We start from the raw sequence: 24,607 nt of genomic DNA, 5'->3' as shown, positions 1-24,607 counted from the left end.
ATTTATCTTTTACTTTATCTTACTTTATCATTTGACAGATGAGCTGCTATTCCGCATTACAAGCTTGCATAATTCAAGGATTCAGCGATTATTATTATTATGTCTTGCTCTGATGTTTCCAGTAGAGAAAATATAGTATTTCTTCTAGTACGTAACTCTAGTATCTTGGGACATAAATATCAATCTTGTTTGATAAAGTTATTTGATCTATATTACTCCCAATAATTTTAAAGTAATATTCACCGAGCTTTTTCGATGGACGTAGATATTTTTTGAGAATTTTTTGGTCGGTCAGTTAGCGTGCGCAAGTTGAACGAGACCTATCGTGTTTACATTCGTCACTATTACAGTTGTTCTCTTTTTAAAGTTACATTAATTGTAGGAGTTTTATAATCCGTGTCTTGGTATTATACGTTACATATTTTTTATTTAATTTTTCGTTTACGAAACGGAACTGTTAGTCTATACACGATTAGAATCCAATATTGGTCGTTTAGCAGGGAAACGTCAGAGGTTATTTGACGCCATTCGCTCGAGAAATCTTCCGTCGAAGCCCGACGACGCGGATCATTGTGTGCATAATTCGATGCGACACCGCGAACTTTTCTAATAAAAGTTACCGTGACGGATTCGCTCCCTTTCGTCAGCCTACCTTCCTTTCCGATTCCGTGTCATCGTTGCGTCACCATCAGTCGTTCAACACCGCCATTGGAAAAGATTCCGCTAACACGTCCATGAAAGGAACGCGTTAACGATCAATTTCTCGAATCTAAAGAACCCTGGCGCTCCCTCGATTTCCTCTCCGAAATGAACGTCTCAATTCAGCAACGCAGATGCAGAAGTAGAAGTTTTCGACGCGACGAAGTCGCTTTTAGAATGGGGATCGCCGTCCCCCCTGGGAGTGTACGACAGCAAGAAAAAGCACGAGGAGCGCGATAACCATTCAGAGCATGTAAACAAGCGTGAAAATTGCAAGGAATCGAATGGCGGGCGTGCCAAGAGAAAAGGCATTCGGTAGCGTTGAAAGCGTTCGTGGGAACGACACGAATCCTCACGGCTGTGCAAATGTTTAATGTGTAATTAAAAACTAACATCGTCTATTATGACGTATCTTCTTGTTCTCGACGAACGGACCGGGCGTTACACCACAGGCTCCGGCTAATAACCCGACCACTTTTGCCACGCGACGCCAGAGAGAGAACCTCTGTTTCGACTTGGCGAGAAATTACTACCACTGGGACAAGTTTGCATAACCGGTGGAACTCGGAATACTCGAACGCCCGAGGGGCCAACCGCCAATGTCTCTGAATTATTAACGGAAAATTAACGTTTGTGTTTCTTCACGAGGCGGAGGCAGACCGTGGGGCGCGCAAGGGGTTGCCTGGGCTTTCCATCTGGAGCCCGGGAATAACCGGTTCGACTTGGTCTCGACTTCTTGCCCGCGAAACACAGAATCAGTGAAACGATTCGAAAGCGTATCGAGGCGTTCTTTTGTGGTCGACCTCGTCGTACACCCTCAGGGAATTTTTCTTTCAGTTCGCGCACATCTCGTCCTCTCGCACTAGCACACGCCAGAGAAATCGAGAGGCATTGTGCGATCGTTTCAGGTGGAAGGAACCACGCTACAAAATTTCACGATCAATTTTTGAGAGACGACTGTAACCTCGTACGCATTATCGATGGAAAATCGGGGATTACCTATCTTCTTTGGAAGCCGGTGGTTCGGTGATGAGCAGCTTTGTTGTTCGAGAGTGGAGCCTCGTTAGACTCGCTTTATGGTCCATTTATGCAGTGACCAATAAAAAAAAAAAAAAAAAGAAAAAAGAAAAAAGATAGAAAGAAGCAACTGGTCTATTTATATCGAGAATCCATTCGAACAGAAAGCGATCAATATCTCTCATCGCTGAGCGTCCTACATTTCGTTGAACCTCCACCGCTTATAACGATTTAACGCGTTGTTATACTGCCTAATTACATGCTTCGGCTCGCGTTATTCAAATAGAGTCACGATCGCGTTGACACAATTGCGTTTATACAGGCTGTTTAACAGCGAAGCTTGGCCGTTATATTCCGTGGTCATAATCAAACAACAAAAATATATAAATATTGCTGATTTAAAATGCTCTATAATAAATATAATGTCGTCTCAATATTTCTCGTAGACACTGTAATAATTTTTGCTCGATTATACCCATAGGATATCGCGACAAATATATCCTGTTAATCCCTGGGCGATACTCTGCATACGCACACGCAACTCTTTTGTCCGTGAAGATGTGTTCTCGCCACGACATCATAAATTCTTGACCTTTGTTTCATCGGATGAGAACAATATGAGATGCAAGACGCAATGAGGCGTGGACGAAATCTAGCCACTCCTAGGCGCTCCTTTTCTCCAGACACTGGACGCCACAGTAATGTACATGCTCACGAGTAATTACCATGATTGCCCTAGTACCGTAGCTGATTTCGCTTCTTCCCTCCTCTGTCTCTTCTTCCCGCGCACAATATAACGCGTTCTCTTCCTCTGTACTTTCACCAGGGCAATTACTGCTCTAATTACAGCGTTTTGTCTGACGGCGCTACTTTCGACGACTGACGCAGTTAACCGAAATTTCGTCGACGGCGAATCCGCGTACCCGCCACGTGCCAAATTGCTCACGCGTTCGTATGATTCGCGGACATCAGGTCGCGATATTCGGTTTGCCAATATTGCACATATAGTAGCTCATGTAAATATTCGAGAACTTACTGTTAGGTGTGCAACATATTCGTTATTGCTTTGGTACTAATGCCAAAACGCAAATGTTGTTTAGTATTCGATATTAAACATGTAATTAATACTAAAGATCATCCCACTAAATATCAGCATATTAACGTAATCAATAACTAAATGTAAATAATATATAAGCAGTAACTAATATAATCAGTAAAGAGAGACCTTCATATTTTGCCAATATAATCACGATGGCCCTGTCTTATTACGCTACCAATGAAATTCCAAATTCTATTTCGTATCACGCTTATAGTATATTGACGAAAGGTTTCTATGAGATTTCGTAAAACACATTAAATTAATTTAATGTAGTAAATTTCGTTTCTGAATTCTCTAAAAATCGTACCTTCTCTGTTTTATACCGTTGAACATATTATAAAGAATCGATACAATGCACTTATTTATGCATCGAAATCTTCTTATGACAGTATTTCACGCGTGGACAAGATCCTCGAGCAGAACTATGACAAACCACACCGAACCGACTCCACAATAAATTATTCGAGTGCGCCTCGATTGCGAACGACCAGATTGCACGGCCGAGCACGCGTGAAATTTCATTTTAATCCGATTTAAAAGGTAGCCGCTGTGACTGACATCGTCCACTTGTCAGTTAATTTAATAGAGACATCTGTTTTTCCACTGTTAATCAGCAGAAATTTCAATTTCCCGACTAAACAACTAAATAAATGAAATTCATGTTTCCGCCACATTGTTACCTTCTAAATCGTTCAAAATAACACTGTAATGGCAGAACAATTCAGGCGGTTTAACTCGCTTCCCAAAATGTACAGACTCCCGCAAACTTGAAGCTATCATAAATTTAAAAATAAGACTTCATCGATTAGCAGCATTAACGAACACGCATAACGAAAGAACGCATGTGTTGGTTATACAAAAAAAGAAAAAAACATCAATCGAACATGCAACGAAGGTGGTTAACACGTATCATTTACTCTGGTTTATTGAAATATTCTGTATTGAATTATTTTAGAGTCGTAACCTCGCCCAGTTGCTGGAGACTTTCCGCATCAATTCTCCTTCGCAACTATAAATTTTCAATTACATCACAGTTATAAATCTTCAATTACTTTGCGCCGCTCAAATTATACCAATTTTCAAGCAACGGTATGCATAATCGAATACGGAATAGTTCCACCCCAATGGAGAATGCAACTGGCCGCGACAGCAGAGCCACATGGTGGGGTCAAAGGTCCCGAAGGGATGAAAATCCATCTTTAGAAGACGGACGTGCCGAGATCAGCCAAAACTCGCAGCCTCTGGAACCTGTTGGCTACGTTCCAGGATTTCTTTGGCTATTCGAGCCGGCCGATAGTCTGCAAAACACACGGCGGATCTTGCGATATCTCTGGACAGGCAGTCGCGGCTCGTAAAAATTTCACTTCGGGCCATTTAATCGCGTCCACGAGACGGAACGATGGATGTATCGGATCTCTCGCGCGAGTTTGTTTTACGTTGGTGATACAGGGCCCGATTTGACGGTATTCCAGGATTTATAAAAGCCCCCCCCCCCAGGCCAATTTAAATGCATGAATGTAGTCGGATTGAAAAATGCACAACGATCGTGGATCGTGAGCGAGGAACGTGTCAAGTCTATGGAACGACAGCAGCTGCGGTGGTTGGTAAAGTTTTCAGCATTTTTCGCCACTTTGACGGCTAGTCCGCGTGGCGAGCACACTGTTGCTGTCTGAAAGGGATCTTAATCCAACGTGATCTCAGCTTTTTTGGCACTCACTGCTGGCTGCTCGTTTCGCAGGCGTCGATCAAGTCGTCTACGCGAGGAAAGAAGGTCCTATAGGAAATTCGATAAGCGAAGATATGCAGAGATTCAAGAACTTGGTTTGAGTTTAATTCGCCAGTGCTACGCTGCAGAAGTAATGCTCTTCGTAGGAAGTTTGAAACTTTGCGATCCCCGAGTTTCATACTATACTATAACACGATGAAAAGAAGCGTCTCTGATATGCCTATCATCGATTTATCTCGGAGCAATTTGCGCAGCTAGTCTCAGTCGTTCTTTGATCACAACCGCGGCGGGTTTAAAGACTTTCAGCGCCCCGGATAGTGAATCCATAAAAGCGGATTCCCCGCTGAATATAACCTTCATTATAATATTACCCTTTGTAATGTGTTGGTCATTCCCAGCGGGGTTTCCGCGGTAATACAGAGGTGTGTATATACATCTATACATATGTATACATATATGCGCGCACTATATGAACATATACACGAGTAGTCACAGAAAAGCTATGCGTACAGTTGCCGTGAAACGATATAACCCCAACGTTCCACTCGTGCCAATGAGCCTTTCCACTTTTTGTTCCTTTTCGTCCAGGCGAAACCGTGGTGTATCTATTTTTCACTCGTTATTGATATTCCTCGCTGGCCCCCTTTCCATTGTTCGCATTCCTCAATTTATGATTCTGCCGAGGGGTAATTTTTACGATAACAGCACATCAGCAACAATACTAACTATTCGCCCTCTCTTCTCCTCGTTTACCCTCTCCTCTCTTATTTAATTCTCTCTCTCTCTCTTCTCCTCTTTCATGCTTTCTTTTGGCCTTCGTCATACTATATTTTCGTTTTTTATACCTTTTTTGAGAAATCGTGACTGGACTTGTGTCAAATCGAATGAGAAGGCTTTTGTATCCCAGACGATATTCCGTGTCCGTGCGCTCGCACCAGCCACAGCCACGAGCGCATACAGCGCGATGACTGAAAGGGATGACACGACGTGTACCGGATAACGGTAGGTGAAAATTCGTGACAACGAAAGAATATCCGATAGATAGCGCCGGGTTCACGTCATGCGTGAAAGCGTATCGCGCGGAAACAGCTGTTCCGACACAGGCACACACTCACTCTTTCTCTCGTCACACCCTCGCCAACACGGGGCTTTCCGTCTCGTTCTGGCTGACGTACTCGTTAGCACGTCCCAGCTGGGTCAAAGGTGGCCGATAGTGGCCAGGTCGTACGGTTGCGTGGCTCACGATGCGCCATTGCTGCGAGGTAACCGGTGTTGTAGCCTGTCGTGGCTCACGATGTTTCGTGCATTCGGATAATATAGAGGAGTCGTGGGTCACGGTTCTTAACTATGGCGGAATTGCTACGATCACGGCGGTAGGTTGTAACTGGCCAGGGTAATCCACGGTTAGGCTGTTCACATGGACCACAGATGAATTAAGGGTGGGTCGTATGGTGACGTAGATCACGGTGTTACGTTGTAACTGGACGTTTACACAAATCAAAATCTAGGATAACGTAGGGTTGTTCGAGGCGAAGGGACATTTGAGTGTAATTAAGTAGTTTGTCATGTAAATCGATAAATTTCGCTATGACCAACTTTCAAGCTATCATGTACGTTTGAAAACGAACTATTTGAGTTATTAGTGACGCGATAAGCTCGATGTATATTGAGTACTTACATTGACAGCTCATCTTGCTAATTTATATAGCTCTACCATAGGATCATTTGATATTGTTTTTAATATCATTTTCTTGCTGGAAATAAAGTACACGATATATTCTCAATTTTCTCTTCAACAAATTTGATTATTTTCCCCAAAGTTCAAGATTGGATTTAAAAACGTTAAATTTTAGGTGACTAAAATAATCACATGTTACGATAAGTTTTTCTATAGATACAATCTGAACTACTCACACTGCGGTATCATGTGCAATTGTATTTGCTATCGAACGCAATTAATTAAAACGATATCAACATCGTGTTTGTCACGGTGGAAATTGTTCGAAAGCTGTTCGATTTGTTGTTCGACACCGATTTGCCATCGAAATAATTGCAATCAATCTCGATTTTCAATTCGTGTCAGTCTTATCCCCCGCAGGAAGAACCAGTAAATGATGTAAAAGTATCGTCTCTTGAATTTGGTTTAACCATTCGAGCCGCTTAACGATTTCGCGTCCATCATTGTCATCGAGGACATTTGCTTAGCGCTAGCATTAGACGGCTAATAAAACGAGGAAAGAAGTGGCTCGAAGGAAGGCAGGTTGAAAGATCGTCGCGAGCAGAATGTGATCCATCAAAATCAAAAAAGTGCTGCCACGACGAAGACGCGTTTTACTCTCTCGTGGCACTCCACAGGTACTTCGTTATTTTTTGAGATCACCCGTTGCTTTTTTTCTTTGTTCGCGTCTAGCGATAAAGTTTGCTTCATTAACTTTGTATATATAAATTCTTTTGGAGAACGTTAAGAAGAGACATCGAGAGACGCAGGAAATGAAGAGAAATACGAACAAACGAAGGAAGAGACGCTGATAATGAAAAAAGGAGCGAAGGACACAAAAGACGGATTTTGCAAGTTTACGATCGTTGAAAATGTCCTAACATACTCTGTTTGCGCAAACACGCCTCTCAGCTTTCCTTGAATACATATCTGACGAAGAGGAGCAGGTTACGCGCTAAGATTAATACCTAAATAGTATTTTCAGCGGCGACATATACGAAACGTAAAGAGATTAGGATCGTTCGTCTCACACAATACAGCGTTCCCGTTTTTACCATTTTTCTGCTAGTAAGTTAATAGTAGGCTGACAATAGAACGCTTTAAACGTATAACTTGATCGCGGCGAATAGTTACAATAGCAGAAAGATTATTAGAATCTCGTCTTTTTATTTCGCCCTTAATTGCATTTTATGCGCACACAGGCGGGCCTTCAGCTTTTGCGCGAGGCAGTTCGCGGAAAGCGATGAATGAGCAGATTTATGATAACATCGGTAGCCCGCTTATTTCTTTCGCAGTCGCTAAATGAGCCATTCGTCAAAGGACGCGAAAGGATTCAAAGACAGCTGTTGGTTATTTCGCTGGAAACTCGAGCAAAACCATTTAGAAAAAAACCGGCCGATATTGTGAGTTCTGATCTTCCACCGCGAACACGAACCACTGTCAAACTTATTACTTCTCTGAACGAGATAACGACAAAGCGAGAAATATTTGAGGCGCGTACACTGGGCGATCCTCGTTCCCTGTTCACAGCGAACCGTAAAAATTTTCGTCCAACGATGACGATGAAACTTATTCTGAAGAACGACGCGTACTCTTGAGAAACGAATTGCAAAACGCGACATGGACAGAGAACGCCGGGATTATTTCGTTGCACATTAGAAAGAGCGTTTCGCGAACGTGAGTATTGCTCGAACGACAAAGCGTTCCTCATTAAATTACTTCTCTATTTGCGGAATGTCGTTCTCAAATATTAATTACGCTATTCGGCCGTTGAAAGTTCTCGACAAAGGACGGCCTAGTAATCGGAGAGACGTTTTAGCAAATGAAACCGAGGGGTTTGGGCGAGAGAGTGGAGAAAACTGACAGTTAAAGCGGCGACGAGTTCGCTGTCTCGATTAGTACCAGCCATTATAAACGGGACATCCGGGAACGTTGAAAGGAAGAAAGAGAAGCGCGGGCGACGGGAGTACCGGTGAAAATCAGTTTAAGCCGGCGAAGAGAATGCGAGGGCCGTGCCGCGCGAAGAGAGGACAGAATAATGGATGGTAGGCCCGTAGTGTCACGTGCAGCATGCCGAAACCGCGCCGTCCACACACTCTCCATGGTGTTAATCAAACGGCGTATGAGGTAACCTGCTGGAAAGGCATTTACGTTGCTGGAAGCTGACTCGTTGAAAAGCCAGCGTTTGCAAAGGAACATGTATAGAAGGTACTTTGCTTAACTCGTTTTGCTATTTCGGCTTCCTGTGAATGAGCCTCGTTCGTTCGTTTGGTTGGTAATAATATTCTGTAGCGCTAGAAATAGTCGAGACTGAAAATTCCTATGATATGATTTTTCTATCGATATAAAAATATCGAAAATCTTTCAAAGTCCTGTTTATATTTTCGTCGTACTACTACGAGTATATGAGCATCTTCTCTATCGTCTCGTATCGAAACGATTCGATAGATAACACGTTTCAATATCCACGAACAGGGATTGAGTCGGCACTTAAGGGAAAAAATGCCATTCAGGATCAGCCACGCATCCATTCCCTTTTCTCGGTGGCTCATTCATCATTACAGTACATCTTGTTCGCATTTCACAGTGAAAGCGTCTTTGTGCTAGCTTTCCACGATACCTGATCGATATTTTTCAATAAATCCACGCATTGCATCGCATCAGCCACGTTTCAGACGACTCACGTTTCAATCATGTTCTGGACACTGATGTCTCGACTGTAAAGGATGCTACAGCTTCGACAGCGAGTTTCGGCACACGTGGCACATTGTATTTCCTTCAACAGACCGTCCATCAAAGCGTTAAGAGACGGCATACGTGCGGCGAACACGATGGGAATCATTTTCCATACACGAGAGAACAGTCTACTAGTAGCGAGGCGAGAGAGCTCCCGATTCTGTAATTCGGAGGCCCGATCATCTGTAATCCTCGACCATCGTTCTCCCGAATTCGAGACTCGATTATCACACGCGAGATATTATGCTAGTCTCCGCTGACAGGTCTCCGTTGGCACTCAATCAAACCGCGAAACGGATTGATGGAGTTCTCGTTGCCCGACCATTCCGCGTCCCTACCCCTCTATTACGGCCAATATGGCACGCGGTTTAAAGATACCCCGATGGAATTCCATTATCGATTCGATCAACCTAGACTGTTGTAAGGCCGATTATCGAATCGTTGTGTCTGCACAATTAGAAACGTGCATTGATATTTGCATCGATTGGATCCATGTCCATTAAGGCACTCTTATTTCCTTCGACGAACTACATGCTTTACGTGCTTGTAAAGTTTGCCATCACCTTTACGAGACATTCTCTGTTTAACGTATGTCGTGTTTCACCCATCATTTTCGTGATTTTCAAATTGCAGAGTATTCGTGCGAATTTTATTATCGAGGCAGTTGTATCTCGATAAAACTTTTTACGCCATCCAGCGAATTTATTCCAACCTAGAAGAGACGTGATCGTGAGTCTGAAAACGTGTTTGTTGGCTCCGATCGCCTGTAAAAAGGCAGCCGAACGAACAAGACGAATGTATAAATAAAAACACAAGGAGAAGAATAAGCGCAGGTGGAAGAGTTAGGAGTTCCCGGAGCGACACGACGAATACGCCGACGTCGTCGATGAGAGACCAATCGACGATGAAACGCGAACGCCGAGACGCGACGTCTCAGAAAATTTCCACGGCACCGGTTTCCCGTTTATCTCCACGAGTGGCATTTTATCAGGATATTTTGTAGAAAACGGCGCAGAAAGAGGTAAAAAGAAGGACTCGTACACAAGGCGGACTCTTTTGCTCCATTTTCTATGCGCCATAGTCGAGGTAAAGCCAAGAATACGATTACTTAGGTTCCATAGAAAAAAGAGAAAATTTTGTTCTCAGCCATGACTCTAATTTGAAAACATCATTTTATTCGTCTCTTGAGTGTGGAACGCGATTCGTAGACAGTTCAGAGAAAGAACTTATTGCTTTTACCACCCGTGCACCCGTGGCTCCGTATTTTCCCTGAAATTAATGGTCGATGTAGCTTCGAGCGTAACTCGTGTATAGCCGCGCCAACCGGGCAATTACCTCGAAGTAACCCGCGTAACGCTTCTAATTAATTAGCCCAGCCCGTTCTCGCGAGAAGGAATATACTTCCGCGTTTCAGAGATTATTTTGTTCATGAGTGCTATCGGCTACGGAGGAAGCGCACTCGGCAAAGATTCCTCCACAGAGCAGCGCAAAATTAAGGAACCGAGACAAAGAAAGTTCAAAGCTTTCCACTAGTTTTACTATCGAGGATGAATATTATTTTTGGGAATATTTCGTGCTCGCGAGTAGCTTATATCCATCGGTACTTTAGAGTGCGCGAGCTATTTCGAAATTAACATTAAACCACTCGTAACAACGGATAGAAACCCGAGAACGTATGATTAAATGTACTCGTAAATTCAGCAATGAAATATTGAAAGCATCGCACAGCTGTTTCTTTACAAAGTATTTACAGTGAGTATTTACAGTATTTTGGCATATATCGTGGAATAAAAGAAGCAACGTTTCACGTAAAATCATTGTTCCGTCGTGATTATGAACAAGACCGTAGCGAACACATCGTATCGCTAGAGAGGGATATAATTTTCATCTGTTTTGTTTTACGTGGAAAATAAGTGCATACTTGTTAACTGACGTAAATGGTGAAATTCTGCTCTGTCTGCACGAGCAACTCTCGTCGGCTGTTTAGCTGTTCTTGGGGTTCCCCTTTGTTCCCGACTAATAACCACTCGTACCAAAATAATTTTCGAAACTCGATACTGCGGATTGAGAACTACCGGCTTCCGGAACAATTCCAATCATGGCTACTTCTAATGACCTGATTATTGTTTCACGTGTATTGGTTTTTAATCACAACGGGCTGGGATGCATCTCTGGGTTTATCCAGAAATAATCCAGCAACGTAGGACGGGCATCGATTCGTCGTTTATTTTCCGCTTGCCTTTCCAGAAATAATCCTTAACTCTGACTGAGCTTTTCGCGCGAAACATCGAACCGATGTACTGTTTGTACGATTGCCAGATGAAAAGCGCATCGCTGAAAGAAAATGCGGTTATGCCCAAGTTTGTTCGTTATCGATCAACGAATTGGACCAGCATATAAGTCTAGCTTTCGCGTTGTATTTGTCGTGGTAAAATAAACATTGTTGCGTTTCAAATTGTTTTAGTTGCTGGAATGATTCGTTGTAGCGTTCCTCATGATACGTCAATATTTGCTCGATTGTCGGATGAAGTATGGATCAAACACTTAATGCTTGATAAACGTTCGACTAACCGTTCCTGCAACGTTCCGCTATTGGAGTATTTTAGCTGAAAGTAAAACAATTTCAGCTGCAATTTTTACCATCTCCAATTTATTGCCGTACTTTGTTCTCTTGTTTCGGATGATATCGTCATTGGTGGAGATTACGAAGCTATTTCTATCGAAATCAGTAAAAATACCGGAGAAAGAATTATGCGTCGATAACTAGATTGGTCACAACATCCATCGTGCGCATTATCGGGATGGCGGAACCGAACGATCCCAGATAACAGCGGCGTAGAGCGATTATAAAAATCCGTAGCCGCTTTATCGAGACCGCGTGGATGGATCGTGGAGTCGTTTCGGGCAGGAATCGCGGCGATCTGACCCCATTGTCGCGCGATAATGAAGCCGCGACGAGTACTCGCTTATCGGTGGGAGCGGTCAGGTTATCTGGCCAACGCCGAAGCGCGGCTTCGACGACCCCGCGATCGCTATTTCCGCGAGCCGTCCCAATGTAGCAACCCAGTCGGACCAGACCTAATTTGTTACACGACCGCTCAACTCCACCCACCACTTAATCGGTCTCTGACGACCGAGACAGCTGTCGCGAATTAATTTGCCTTGCAGGTGTCAGACGCAGGTCTGCCATCGCGTTGTCGAGCTAATCTCGACGATTCAACGACTTCCGGCATAGGCTGTAAATTACATTCGCTTTATTTTCTCTGGAATCTTTTTAGCTTTCGAGAAAAATTCAGAGGGATTTGTACCAGCGGTGGTCAGACTGTGTCTCGTAAATCCTATACGACCTTTCCATACAATTGCTTTCTATAAATTTAACACATATTATATAAATACATCATAAAATATATCATATTCATGTCATATAAATATATCATAACCTTTATCGACGAATTCCAAAGACTTCTAAAGACGAAGCAGTGAAATAGTTCAATAGCTTATCGTTATATCAAGGTTAAAAGATATATTAGAATATATTATAGAAGTTCATTGCACAAATCAGGAACGCAAGGGAAAGATTCCATAATTGCCAAAATAAGTGCTGTCATTGTACCATAAGTATTTCCTCAACATGGTTAAATCGTAGATGTATCGTAGGAAATCGTAGGCGAAGAAAAATTAGCGTGTGATAGAATATAAAGCAAATGACAGTCCTAATTTACAAAACTTGATAATAAGAATTCATCAAAAACTAATAACAGTCGATATTTTTTAGTGCGCGAGGAATTTGCGACACGAGCTCTATTTCGAAGTTAAGTTTGTTTTATATAACAGGGAATAGTTTGATCCGGAGAGGAGTAACCCGAGAAATCGGATATGACGATAGAAGGTCCCGCCGGTGCTCGAAGAGTAATCAGTCGATGCTCGTACACCGCTAAACGTTTCACGAACAATATCTGAACTGTTAATAATCGAACAATGAGCCAAAGAGCTACAGGCAATCATGGAGGGTCGTTAATTTCAAACTGAGCGCGATACTCTAACGAGCTCGTCAAGATCGCTTTGTTAAAGCATAACTTATATTCGTTAGAAGTTGAGTAATTAATATTATATAGTATCGGGAACAATGGCTCGTTGAAAGTTCGAAATTCCTGTCACTTTGATATTGTTTGTCGGCTTGCATACCAATCACCGGAAACTGTGTCATCCGTATCGCTATATTCTGCCGCGTTTTCTCTGCATATTCAACGGATAATTATTATAATTGATGTTGCCCGAGAGCTTTTCCATCGTGTGCCACCTCAAAGGTATTTGAATTGTGACTTGCCTTTGATTAAATTGCTTTTATTTTAATTGGCTGCTCCCGAAACATAATTTCCTAATTCAGATCATTGGTATTGTTCTTTCGTATAGAAAATAACGATTGCACATTAAAAGGTGTTGGACTCGTTGAAATTCGGCAAATAGCTTGTTTGAAAGGGCGATACGCGCGTAAATTTCGACCTTGGCAAGCTGAGATTCGAGTGGGATGGTAATCGGGTCGGCTTGTGGTCGTGGAGGAATGCACCGAGAAACCCTTAGAACGCCGTTTACAACGATCTCGTGCAATTACCATCGCGTTGGCCCCTGCTCTCTCGAGGAGATCAGTCGACTGACAGGCGTTTCGCTTTGGTAATTCGCCCGAACCGTTTCGTATGCCAAAGAATGTCATTAAAGGCGTTGCTAAAGGCTTCGAGCCAGCGTTAACATCCTGGGAATTTTCTTGACCAGCCTCTACGATAAAGGCATTTCCCATTGGAGAACGGGAAAAAAGTATTAAAAGCTTCCGTCGTTAACGTTCGCCAGTAACGACGCGCTCTCAAACAAACCGGAAATCCCTTTGAGCTCCGCGGACCTTTTACATCGCGTATCTTTGTTTCGAACGAAAGGCGAATATCGTCGACTGTCAATATTAATTCGGGGCCGCTCTCGGTCCGTTGCACTTCGGCGATATAACACAGGAAGTGCACAATGTAAACTCATATTTCGTAACGCACGATGCAACGTACATAAATCTTTGCCATCCGTAGATAAATTATACGCTAATGCATCGGAATAGTCGGACGTCTTACGGCCGGACGTCTCTTTGGCCGAGTACCAAAAGTGCGCTGCACTTTCGAGTGGCCGGCAAATATCGCGTTACCAACCGCAATTCAAATGTCACCGGGCAATTCTTCGACCGATGCCAGCAATTGGATTAATTAATTACAGTTCCGCGTCCCACTCTCATCATGCGAGACACACGAGAGAACATCTTTCTCTTGAAAGTATCGAAAACGCATCTTTGACCGATATTTTGAGTTTCTTAGTATTTTGTATATACACAGGTTCACGAAAGTGTACCAAGACTTGTGGAAACGTTTCAGCATTTATACGAAACATTTGGACATTTCATTGGCACTCTTACGAGACTACGATTATATTGGAAAAGTTATATCGTAAAGTTATATCGACAGATTTATATGTTGTTAAATATCGCGTAGTTTCTATGTACATTCTCAGATCGCCTTCAGATTCCAGCAATATAATCGTGACAGTCGTGTCTCATTATAGCGCTAATGAAATTTGAAGACGTTTTATACGATACATACAATGTGGACGTAAATGTTTGCCATAGAAAATGTTCACGGACTTTCGTGAGCCAGTATGTCTCTCGGTGAAATTTCACGAATTCTCTTCCACTAACTTTATCAACACTACACGTCGTTGTTTCGACTCGAGACAATTTCCATAGGTCGGAACAAAATAAATGCAGACTCGTGTCCAAATATTGACAGAAGTCAATTATTTGCACGAAGGGGAGCAGCTTCCCATAACTTATTCGTATTCGGCGCCTATTTGTCCAATTAGGAAAAGGAGTATTTATCGGGACGCGAAATTGCCAGACAGCTAAAAAACGTTAGACCACTCGGCGATTTTCTAATTGTTCTATGTACATTCACCTCGGCGAGCTTTTACGATTCTAGTTCAAACGAGCGAAGAATCTGTAGTTTATGAATCGTTTGGCTAGCGAAATTCAACCCTAGTATAAAAATATTTAATTAGCTGTTTCGTTTTTGACTGGAAATACGACCGTTATCTCGACTCCGGTATCAACGCGATTCGGTAAAATAAGCAAATTCTCTCTGTTGTTCGCGGAATTCGAGCCGAGCAATTTTCGCGCTGCCGATCGTTTCTGCTTGAACCGGATCATTTAACGATGTAATCAGGGACAATTAATTACTTGAAGGATTTTCAACTATCGGGTAATTCGTTTTGTAAATTTGACGAGGATGCTATCGATAGACGCGATGAAATACTCGTTTCCTTCTCTAATTGCCATTGCTTCTGCGAATTTCGGCCAATCATTGTCATTTCAAGCATACACGTTACGTAACGATATATTGCGTTCTCTCTATATTTTCCCTTCTTTCGCTCCTTCGTGGATATATGAAAAGATTTATCAAAATAGACAAAATGTCGAATTCCTAATTTTTCACAGAAACTGTATGGATTTAAGACGACGCATTTTTTGTTGATTTGAGTGGTTCCGCGTAAAATATATCGATAAAAAGCTTGTCGCCCTTCTTGTACTCTATATTTTTCAATATACGTATCTTTCATTTCGATCTTTTTAGTGCACGCCTTATGTCGTTGTCATAGCAGGTAAACAAACAGATAAACAATAATTGCAATTTCATATTATTTCATCGTATTCGGTGTGGTAACGTTGACATGCTGGAAAGGGGAACGAATGGTTTAGGAGAAGAGAAGCGTGAAAGAAGTTGGCGCATTCCCATACACTCGCCGAGACTACGACAAAGTTTGAAGACAAATAGCGTTTGTCACGCGTGTAAAGTGTGATTACGTGCTCCCGATCGGCTGAACGGGGGCCGTGTGATCCGCGAACAAGTAAAATGTAAAACAATTTCCGACACTTTGATGCATGTGCGTACACTTTCCTCGTGAATATCATCGGATGTTACGTTTTCCTTTGAGACGGCTCGATTATGTTCCTCTCTCCGCTGGCTGTGTAAATATTTAAGATCTTCTTTATTCGAATTTTCGTTCATATCTTACATCCGCGTGAATTTCAACGAAACGTTCTACAGTTACATTGAACAGTTTCAAAATTAGGGGAAAGTCAGGCGATTCAAGTTTGGTGTTTCTTTTTCTAAGTACGGTCGAACGTGGACAGCGGAACTTTTTTGATGCGATTTACATTTTCCCCGATGAGCCGCCGCGTCAAACGCATTTAGTGGCGGTGGTTCGCAAAGAAAAAAACACGGACGATGGAAAAACAAGTAAACGCAAAGAGATTTTAGCCTTATTCCGGCTGACGGGAACGCGCGGGAAATTCGAGCTCGAATTCGCAAACAAAGGGAAAACAAGTTATCCGGCAAATGGACGAGCGATCCGTTGATTGAAAATTTCCAGCCGCCTCCCTTTCGGTAGCTAGCCTCCGACCTCGCGGATATAAACGGATTAAGCTCTATCAAAGCAAAATACGTCGAGAAAACAGAGGAGAATCATTGGACCATAGGCGTGGCCGTGTTCGAGAACGAGTCCCGCGATGATTCCATACATATCCGAGCTCCCGATCTTTTGATACTCGACACGACATTCGACGCGACACTCTGCAGGATCAAATCGGCGCAACAGTATCATCCTGTCCGAATACGATGACAGTTTACAACGTTTTGTAACTTTGTTGGTGTCGACTCGTTTCGCAACTGATTCTATTCCTAAATCCTTTTTAAAACAATCAACGAATGTGTTAATTCAACATGAAACTTTGCATTAGCCACGATTCTTTATGCTAACGAATAATTTTCACACAATGCCTATCTTTATTACGAAGCTTTGCATACGTAATGGGCACGAATTATTGAAAATAATTGGGTACAGGATGCGCTAATATTAAATTGTACATGATATTGAAATAATCCAATATTTGCGTCCAGATTGATTGGCGAGTCTGTCGTCGCAAAAGAAAAATTGCAAGCGCAAATAAAATGACACTTACCCTTAGAAGCAGGCAGAGAAGAGGGCGAGAAGCGCGAAGCGCGCCGCAGAGACGTCGCGATGCACACTAGCATAATTCCACTTTGACACTGGCAAGTCACTAGCACGCGCGATCACCAAGATCAATCGTCCCCGGATCGGCAGCACGACGAGCCATCGCCGTTACTGCTCTAGTAACGATTGGCCAGTTCGATCGGCATGATTGCTACGCGACAATCGCGCGCGATAACCCGGCCGGGTTTGCCGGATCGATTCAACGAGCCAGTCGAACGTCAGTCACGGTGCTGCTCCGAGCAGAAACACTCGATGGAAGAGCGTCAAGCATCGTCTACTTTCGCCAAACTATGCAGAGATTAAACGTTGGCGCGCCTTTGCCCACGATTTTCATCGTATCGCGCGATCCACAGCGATCTCTGTTGAATCTACCTTGGTACAACCTTTCGTTTATCAGATTTCGGTCCACCGTGCGACTGAATTTCAGCCGAGCCAGTCGAAGGTCACGGATCTTCGACGCATCTGTTGGTCTTCGCTGCTTGAATTGGCAGAAGACTGCTTAACCCAGATATTTCCTTTTTCCCTTGGTCTTTCCGGTAGATTCGTCGAATTCCTGGGATGATTGCCGCGGATATGTCGTGGTTGTTCCCGGCATCCGCCTGTGGGATAAAGAATTTGGTGATTTTGGCAAACTACCGATCCCAACGATTAATTGCGCCAGAACGGAAAAATTGCTCGGCAGACTGGGTCACACGGGATGGATGTTCCTTGTGAACTTTTTGAGATGGGGATGTATATTGGCTCGTGAAAGTACTTGAACGTGTAACATAGAAAATTTCTATGTTGATATTATACGTGTTACGATACATTTCGAAATATTATACGTTGACACTAGGACAAGACGCGTTAAATCGGTAAAGTTTGAAACAAATCTGTACATAGAGAATGTATTATAGAAATTGAGAGATATTTTCATCGCGAACAGATATTTAGCAGAGAATTAGTATATAGCATGAATAGCCATCCTAAGCATACAACGAGTGTTAAGTATTGTTCCACCGAATATTTAGGTTTATTAATATAATATTGTCCGTTTAAATAATTTTCTTTCAAACTTTATCGGTTTAATCTTGATAGCGGAGTCTCATAACAGTGCAGCAGAAATTTCAAAATGTTTCGTGTAACATACACGTTATTGACAGGATTGATTAAAGTAATATGATTTTACTTATCGAGAGAGGGGAAAAGAGTGGTGGAGGAGCAGGGGTGGAAAATATTGAATGAAATTCGTTGTTTTCCATTGCGAGGTTCCCGAAATTGTTCCACGAAGGGAAAAATGCGGGAAGATAAATCGGCGACATGTACATGGCACAGAGGGGTGGGGAAAAATGGAGGTGATAGGGGCGGTTCGATCGGTTTAATCGTTAATTCGCGGCGTATCCGCTGTTCCTCCGAATTTTCGGCCACGGCGAACGAGTACCGTGTACATTGTTAATTGCCAGCGACCGCTAATTGAAGTTCGCGCGCGTGCGCCAACGCGTCGAGGGATTTCTGGCATCGAAGTTCGTAGATACGTTTGTCGGGAAAGAACGGTGAATTATTGAAACATTCCGTTGCTACGTTAATCAAAATCTCGTATATACGTAAATCGGAAGGATCAGCAGAACCTATCGTAATTCCGCTCTAAACATAGCCAATTTCTCGTTGAACGAGCAGCTACTTCATTGCACCACTAAAGTAGGCTAATGCATTTCTAAAGCCACAAGCGGTTTATTTTATTTGCCCTCGTTTCTTCGAGCATCGATCCATCGAGGAAGCGATCTCGTGCTGAGAATTCCATCGGTCCCACCATTATCTCGGCTTTTCGAATTTGCGCGGTAATCTCGCCAGATACGAGGACCATCCTGCCATCCCAGAAATGATTAGCAACGATCGTTAAGGTTCTCACGGTATTCATAAATCGGCGCGGTTTATCGCTGCGCCGCGTTCAGCTCACTTTGTTCAGCCTCTGGTATCCACCTCGTAACGGCAACTTAATGAAGCCGTAAAACGCTGGTGAAGTACGCAACCCCCCGCCCCGACTGCCACGGTTTTATGGTTTTGATCGCTGATCGTTTGAAGAGCGATGCTTCGACCGGTATCGCTTCAGAACTAGGAAACTGGAGACGTTGTAAGGGTCGTCCCAGAAGTTTAATGGTCCTTGGTGGGCTTTGCAAGCACCACGTTGTCGGATTTACCTGGACAAATGATTGACTTAGCCTGGTTTTCTTTTCTAATACGCGATAACAAAGCTTCCTCGTACTCCTAAGGTACCTAATACCCTTCTCTACGAAGAAAATTCGACTTCTAAGAGCTGATGTTAGGAGTAACTCGAAAGATATTGATTTTTCGAAAGGAATTTTCACACGCTATCGTAGACAGAAAAAGAAGATATCTAAGCTTCTTCCCGATATCTCTCACTGTTCTCGGGATACATAACAAAGAAAGAGAAAATTCTGCGTCTTCTTCAAAGCATGATCTCGATCCCTAAAATCATCAATAAAAGATACGTATACGTTACAAATCACCTATTTCACTTGCATGCGAGATTCGTAATTTTTTCAAATTTCTGGCTTCTTTGTGAAATTCTTCTTTAGCGAGATCGAGATGGATCAGACACGAAGGCGAAACGAAATCGACGCTGTCCATCTTCGAGAACCGTGGAAGTAGGTGGTTCCCAAGGGTGCAAATCGAAGGAGGAACAGCGGGTGAGAGATATGTCGGAGGAATGCACGCGCGTGCACCGCGCACGGTCGATGCCCAGCCGTGTATGGCTGCGCATTAAAATGTGACAGAAGAGAATCAAAATTCAGGCTGCAGCGAAATACCGGTGGCCTGCTAGGGTTCTTTCGTTCGCAGAATTCAACCTTGTGACGTCAGAGTGATCGGTAGCGATCCTCGGCGATCATCACGATATCGGTAACAAAGATCGTCACTGCGTTTGCCATGCAAATAACGCGTATACATATTTATGCCGCGATGCCGTTGATATTCCTTTGATAGCGGTTCCATCGACTCGTCTCGTCTTTTTTCCAATTACAACCTCTTTATCTTATCCATTTCCAAGACTGATTCTGTAGGTCACGGATGTGCATTCTAAATAGGGATTCACATCAATTTTCTTCTCAGCTTCTTCCGACGCAGGTTTTGAATTAGTCGGCGAATTTGTCGGCGAAGTGCATAGCGTGTGTTTCTAGGAATAAAATCAGGATATCGTGTCGCTTGATTTGTCATGATGCGTCACTTGCACGCGAGAAAACCCGTGTGACGACTTTGATGGTCGAGCTCCGAAAACGAATGTATCCAAGTATCGATCGAAACGCTTATCTCGTGATCTCTTTTTACGAATTGCGGCTGAACGTCGGCGAAAAATCGCGTGGACGTTTGTCATAGGTGACGTCTCGCGCCCACGCGTTTCAAGCGACGAAAATCAGTTTCCTGGGCGAAGTCGATAATCGAACGACACTGCTCTCGCGGATGATCGTCGTTGATGATGCGAAGCATGCGTTAAAACGTGAAACGAATCGCAGTGAGTACGGTGTTCCTCGCTCGGAACAACGCGTATTATGTCTGACGTCGACCATCGATTTTCTCTCGATTTCAACAATCGAGGCCTTGATAGTGACGTGGGGTACAACGTTACGGAAGATGAAAAGTCGAAGTGTCTATAGCGAGTAGCTTGGCTGTGATTGTCATACTTTTATTCTTTATCCGTGTTCCTATTTCGCGAATTGCAGCCGAGTGCATTCTTCTTCTAGAAGCGAAAGCTTGGAATGAATAGTAATAGGAATAGAATTGCTACAATTGGAGCTTCCGCTACTCGTTAATGTTTCTGACACTTACGTTCGTTTCCTTGACGAAAACACGAGTCACCATGAATCACTTACTCCGAGGACGGCTCTTCATCAACTTCTCATCCTCCAATCACTCCACTTTACACAAAGTGCCGTTCATAATCAACGACGTAATTGCACCATACATTCACTTGTTTATCGATATAATATACATGAAAAAGGAGCACAGCTTCGTGATCGTCTGAACAATGTTATATTTTAGCGAAACAACATTCTTCTTTTTGAAAGGAATATCCTTCACATCGTAAATGGAAATATTTTTCGATCTTTACCAGAGATTGAAAGGAATAAAGAGACTCATCCGCGGAAATTTTTCCATAAATATAAAGTCTGCCGGGTATAGAGATATTTTGTTCGTGGCCGAGACGATTTAATTAGGCCGCGTGTACGTCGGTCTCGCAGCTGGCGAAGGGTTAACGCACAAAACTCACCCCTGGCCGCCGCGAGGGTTGCGCGTTTTCACGTAACACGGAGAACGGTGCGAGCCGAAACGACGCGTCCTCTCTCGTTTCGTCTCTGTCCCTCGGCACTCGAGATTGATACGGGCCGACGGATCACGAGATTAAAAGTCCTCGGCAAGAAAGTTGGACTCGTTGCGAACTACCCTCTACCAGACTGCCTTTATTAAACTTGCTCGCCCGTACTTCGGGAGGTAAACGAGGTTCAAACGTTTTTGAAACGTAACTACCGTAGCTTAAATTTAGATTGAACAAGCGGTTTCGCTTTGTCTTCGCACGACCAGAATCTTTCACCGGTCCACCGATCTCTTTCCACCCCTTTTCGACAATGTTCAGCGATCTTTGAATCGTTTTCTCTCACTGACTCGTTGATGGCTGGCTCTTTAATTAGCTTCCTATTAACGCAGACGAAGAAATATTTAGTGATAAATTTCCCTTGCAACTCGTTCAGCTTTTTTCAATAACGTTCACGTTTTACCGTTTGCACGAGTGTTTATGTAAAGAAAAACGAGAGAAAGATTGCAGGTATGAAGCGTCCCTAACAATTATTCTATCAAAAGAAAGCATAAAGTCAAAACTCCGGAAAAATGATCGCAACGTGCTCCGGTATTCCTACCTCGAACGATGCAACCACAAACTTGCCGAGATTTTCCGGTGAAGCATAGTGCAACCGCGAAAGATACTTCACCCTACGTTTCCCTACCGCAACACCAACAAACCCATCCAACCTCACACCCACGGTTCGTCATCAATCAATCAATCCTTCTCTTCACTACCTATCGCTACGAATTCTCTGTTTGCCCAGCCGCGTCGCCGAAATCCCCCTTCAAACCGATCAAACAACCCATCCACAAACACGGAACAATAACTGCGTACCGATAGTACTGGAGTCTTCGTGGTAGAATTTCTGGATCGGATGATCGATATTCTGAAAAGCGTAGATGGTAGCAGACAACGCTTGCAGTTGCCTTTTTGTGACTGACAGCCGCGTGTAATAGGAAGCGATCGTGGTTCAGAAGCGACGAGGCGCGGCGTTGGAAAAATTGCCACGGACCGGCACACAACGAGAGTGGAATTTCTCGTGGACGATTCTCCCGAACGATCCTAGGGACGGGACGACGTAGGGCGCGAGCAGGGACACGCACTTCGGCACACGCATTTATTTCCGTCGACGGAAACGTGACACCCGGTGGAAACGCTCGCCCAGCCACGGAACCGTCGTCGTTCTCATTGAAGAGTCGCCGGCGGACTGCGAGCCTCCGACTGGATGGGAGCGGTGGAGCCGGCGCGAGACGCGAGGGGCGGCGAGACACGGAGAGAGAGAAAGGGAGAAAGAGAGAGCGCACGTCGAGAGAGAGGGAAGAGGCTCGATTGAACGCTGGACGAGAAGCGGGGGCGGCGTGGGAGGGCGTTTGGATGAACAGAACGTCGACGATGGGTCCGAACCCGAGAGACGGAGAGAGTCGAGAACCGAGACGACGAAGGGACGGGATGAGTAGTGATGGGCATTCGATCCTCTGTGTCGCGAGTTTTCGAGCGATTTAGTCGTACAGAGGTTACAGTCGCTTCGAATTTAAGGGTGTCGAACGCCGAGAGCTTGTGAAGTTTGAACTCTATCGTCGAGTTGCGGAGAAAACCCTTTCTCACCCGATAAACGCACGTTCTGACAAATGTTGTGACTAGGAGATCGCTTGCAAGTCGAACGTCTCATTGTTTTTGGCAAATGGAAACGAAAAATTGTTCTACCGCATCTGCTGTGTCACTTTTTTACAGGTTATGTTATGTTACATTTTGACGATGCTCGTTGACTTTTCTCCGTTGCTGGAAGTTCTTTGACATTTCTAATAAGTCGCCAGAGACTTGTATTATCCAGACGGATACGTCTCGGCTATGAAATAACTCAAAGCGCTCTTGAGTCCATCGCTAGCAAGATGGCAGAGGGAGAGTCGAGAAAAGAAGAAGCGCGATATAGAAAGGAAGCAGAAGAGGACGGATACAAATAACATTCGAAGACGGAAAGAGAGACTCACTGAGAGGGTTCCACCTCGCTTTTCCTCCGTTTTCGATGCGTCCTCTCTTCCTGTTGCCTTCCACTTTCCTCTCTCGGCACATCGTACTCCTTTCCAACGCTCGCGCACACGTCCGACCCCACTTCTTTGCCCTTTAATGCGTTTCCTTTCTTGACCATCCTCCTCCCTTCGTCGCGTTTCCCCGACCACTGGCAGCAGTTTGTCGGTACAGTTTCATACGATATACGGAAACCGTTACCAGTCTGCGGTTCCACCGACGTTGCAGGCGAGATACTTTGATTATCGAAGGAAAACGAAGTCGATGTAATAGAGGTGGAACATCCTGTTCTCTAGGGGATGATCTGGATTTCAAATGCTGGACAAGCGTGTTTAGCTGCTCGCAGGAAGCTTTTGCGCTTTTCGAGAGGAGCTGCCCTCGAGATATACGGAAATCGTAAAATCGGTCAAGGGTCAAAGTTTAAATATTCCAGTTACTCAGCACAAACGAGTTAGCGAAACTATGAAAAGATAAGGTTTAAGAGTTTACTTAGGAAGGAAAATTGGCGACTGGTACTTGCCAATTTTAATGAAACTTTGCACAATTGCCCATTAGGCTAACCCAAGGTTTTTGTCGTATTTGGTCCGTTTTCATTTCAAAGGGTACTTGCATAAAAAACAATGTAATTGTATAAGGAATTTCACCGTTTATTACGTCACCAATAACCAATCACACAATCATTTTGTCACAAATGAACCTATCTTACTTGACAGAGTTAATCGATGGACTGAAAATCGTAGTGGTGTAAATCAAGATTTTAGGAGTTGGAATTTAATCGTGTATTCCAGCTTTCAGAAGCACCATCCATTTATGTTTCCTTCAAGTTTGACAACTACCTCCATTTAAATTCAGCGACAGAAGCCAACGTACGTTCCAACGTATACGTACTCTTGCAAGCATAAAGACCAAACGCTTGAACGAAAAAGAAAGAGCCTGCCCTGATAATCCTAGGCAGCATACAAGTCTTCATAAAGTGCTATGATTTAATAGGGATCTCGTGGTCGGAGTTCTCGATGGTGTTTAGCCGTCTTATCGTGCTCCTGAAACGTGACGGTCGACGGGTGATGGTATCCGGAAATTTTATGGTCGCGGACTAAACGTGTCTTCAAAGCAAATTCGCGTGCACACGTGCTTCTTCCGCTCGTCGATAACCGATAT

At 43.7% G+C, this 24,607-nt stretch overlaps 1 protein-coding gene across 2 annotated transcripts in view; it reads right to left on the bottom strand.

Moving 5' to 3' along the window:
* The window catches only part of LOC126874082 (chaoptin-like), an 88,588-nt gene extending 65,957 nt beyond the window's left edge, over positions 1-22,631 (bottom strand). For both annotated transcript variants that reach the window (XM_050635693.1, XM_050635692.1), the window contains exons 1-2: positions 22,259-22,631; positions 17,039-17,690 (exon numbers count right to left, since the gene is read on the bottom strand). Coding sequence is in view for 1 of the 2 variants with exons in the window: in XM_050635692.1 (XP_050491649.1) it covers positions 17,039-17,111 (73 nt within the window). In the remaining variant the exon portion in view is untranslated. The remainder of the gene's footprint in view (positions 1-17,038; positions 17,691-22,258) is intronic.
* Between the last annotated feature and the right edge of the window lie 1,976 nt (positions 22,632-24,607).

The sequence above is a fragment of the Bombus huntii genome, chromosome 15 (genome assembly GCF_024542735.1).
Source record: "Bombus huntii isolate Logan2020A chromosome 15, iyBomHunt1.1, whole genome shotgun sequence".
Taxonomy (NCBI): Eukaryota; Metazoa; Arthropoda; class Insecta; order Hymenoptera; family Apidae; genus Bombus; species Bombus huntii.
This window is presented reverse-complemented; position numbering and strand designations above follow the sequence as displayed.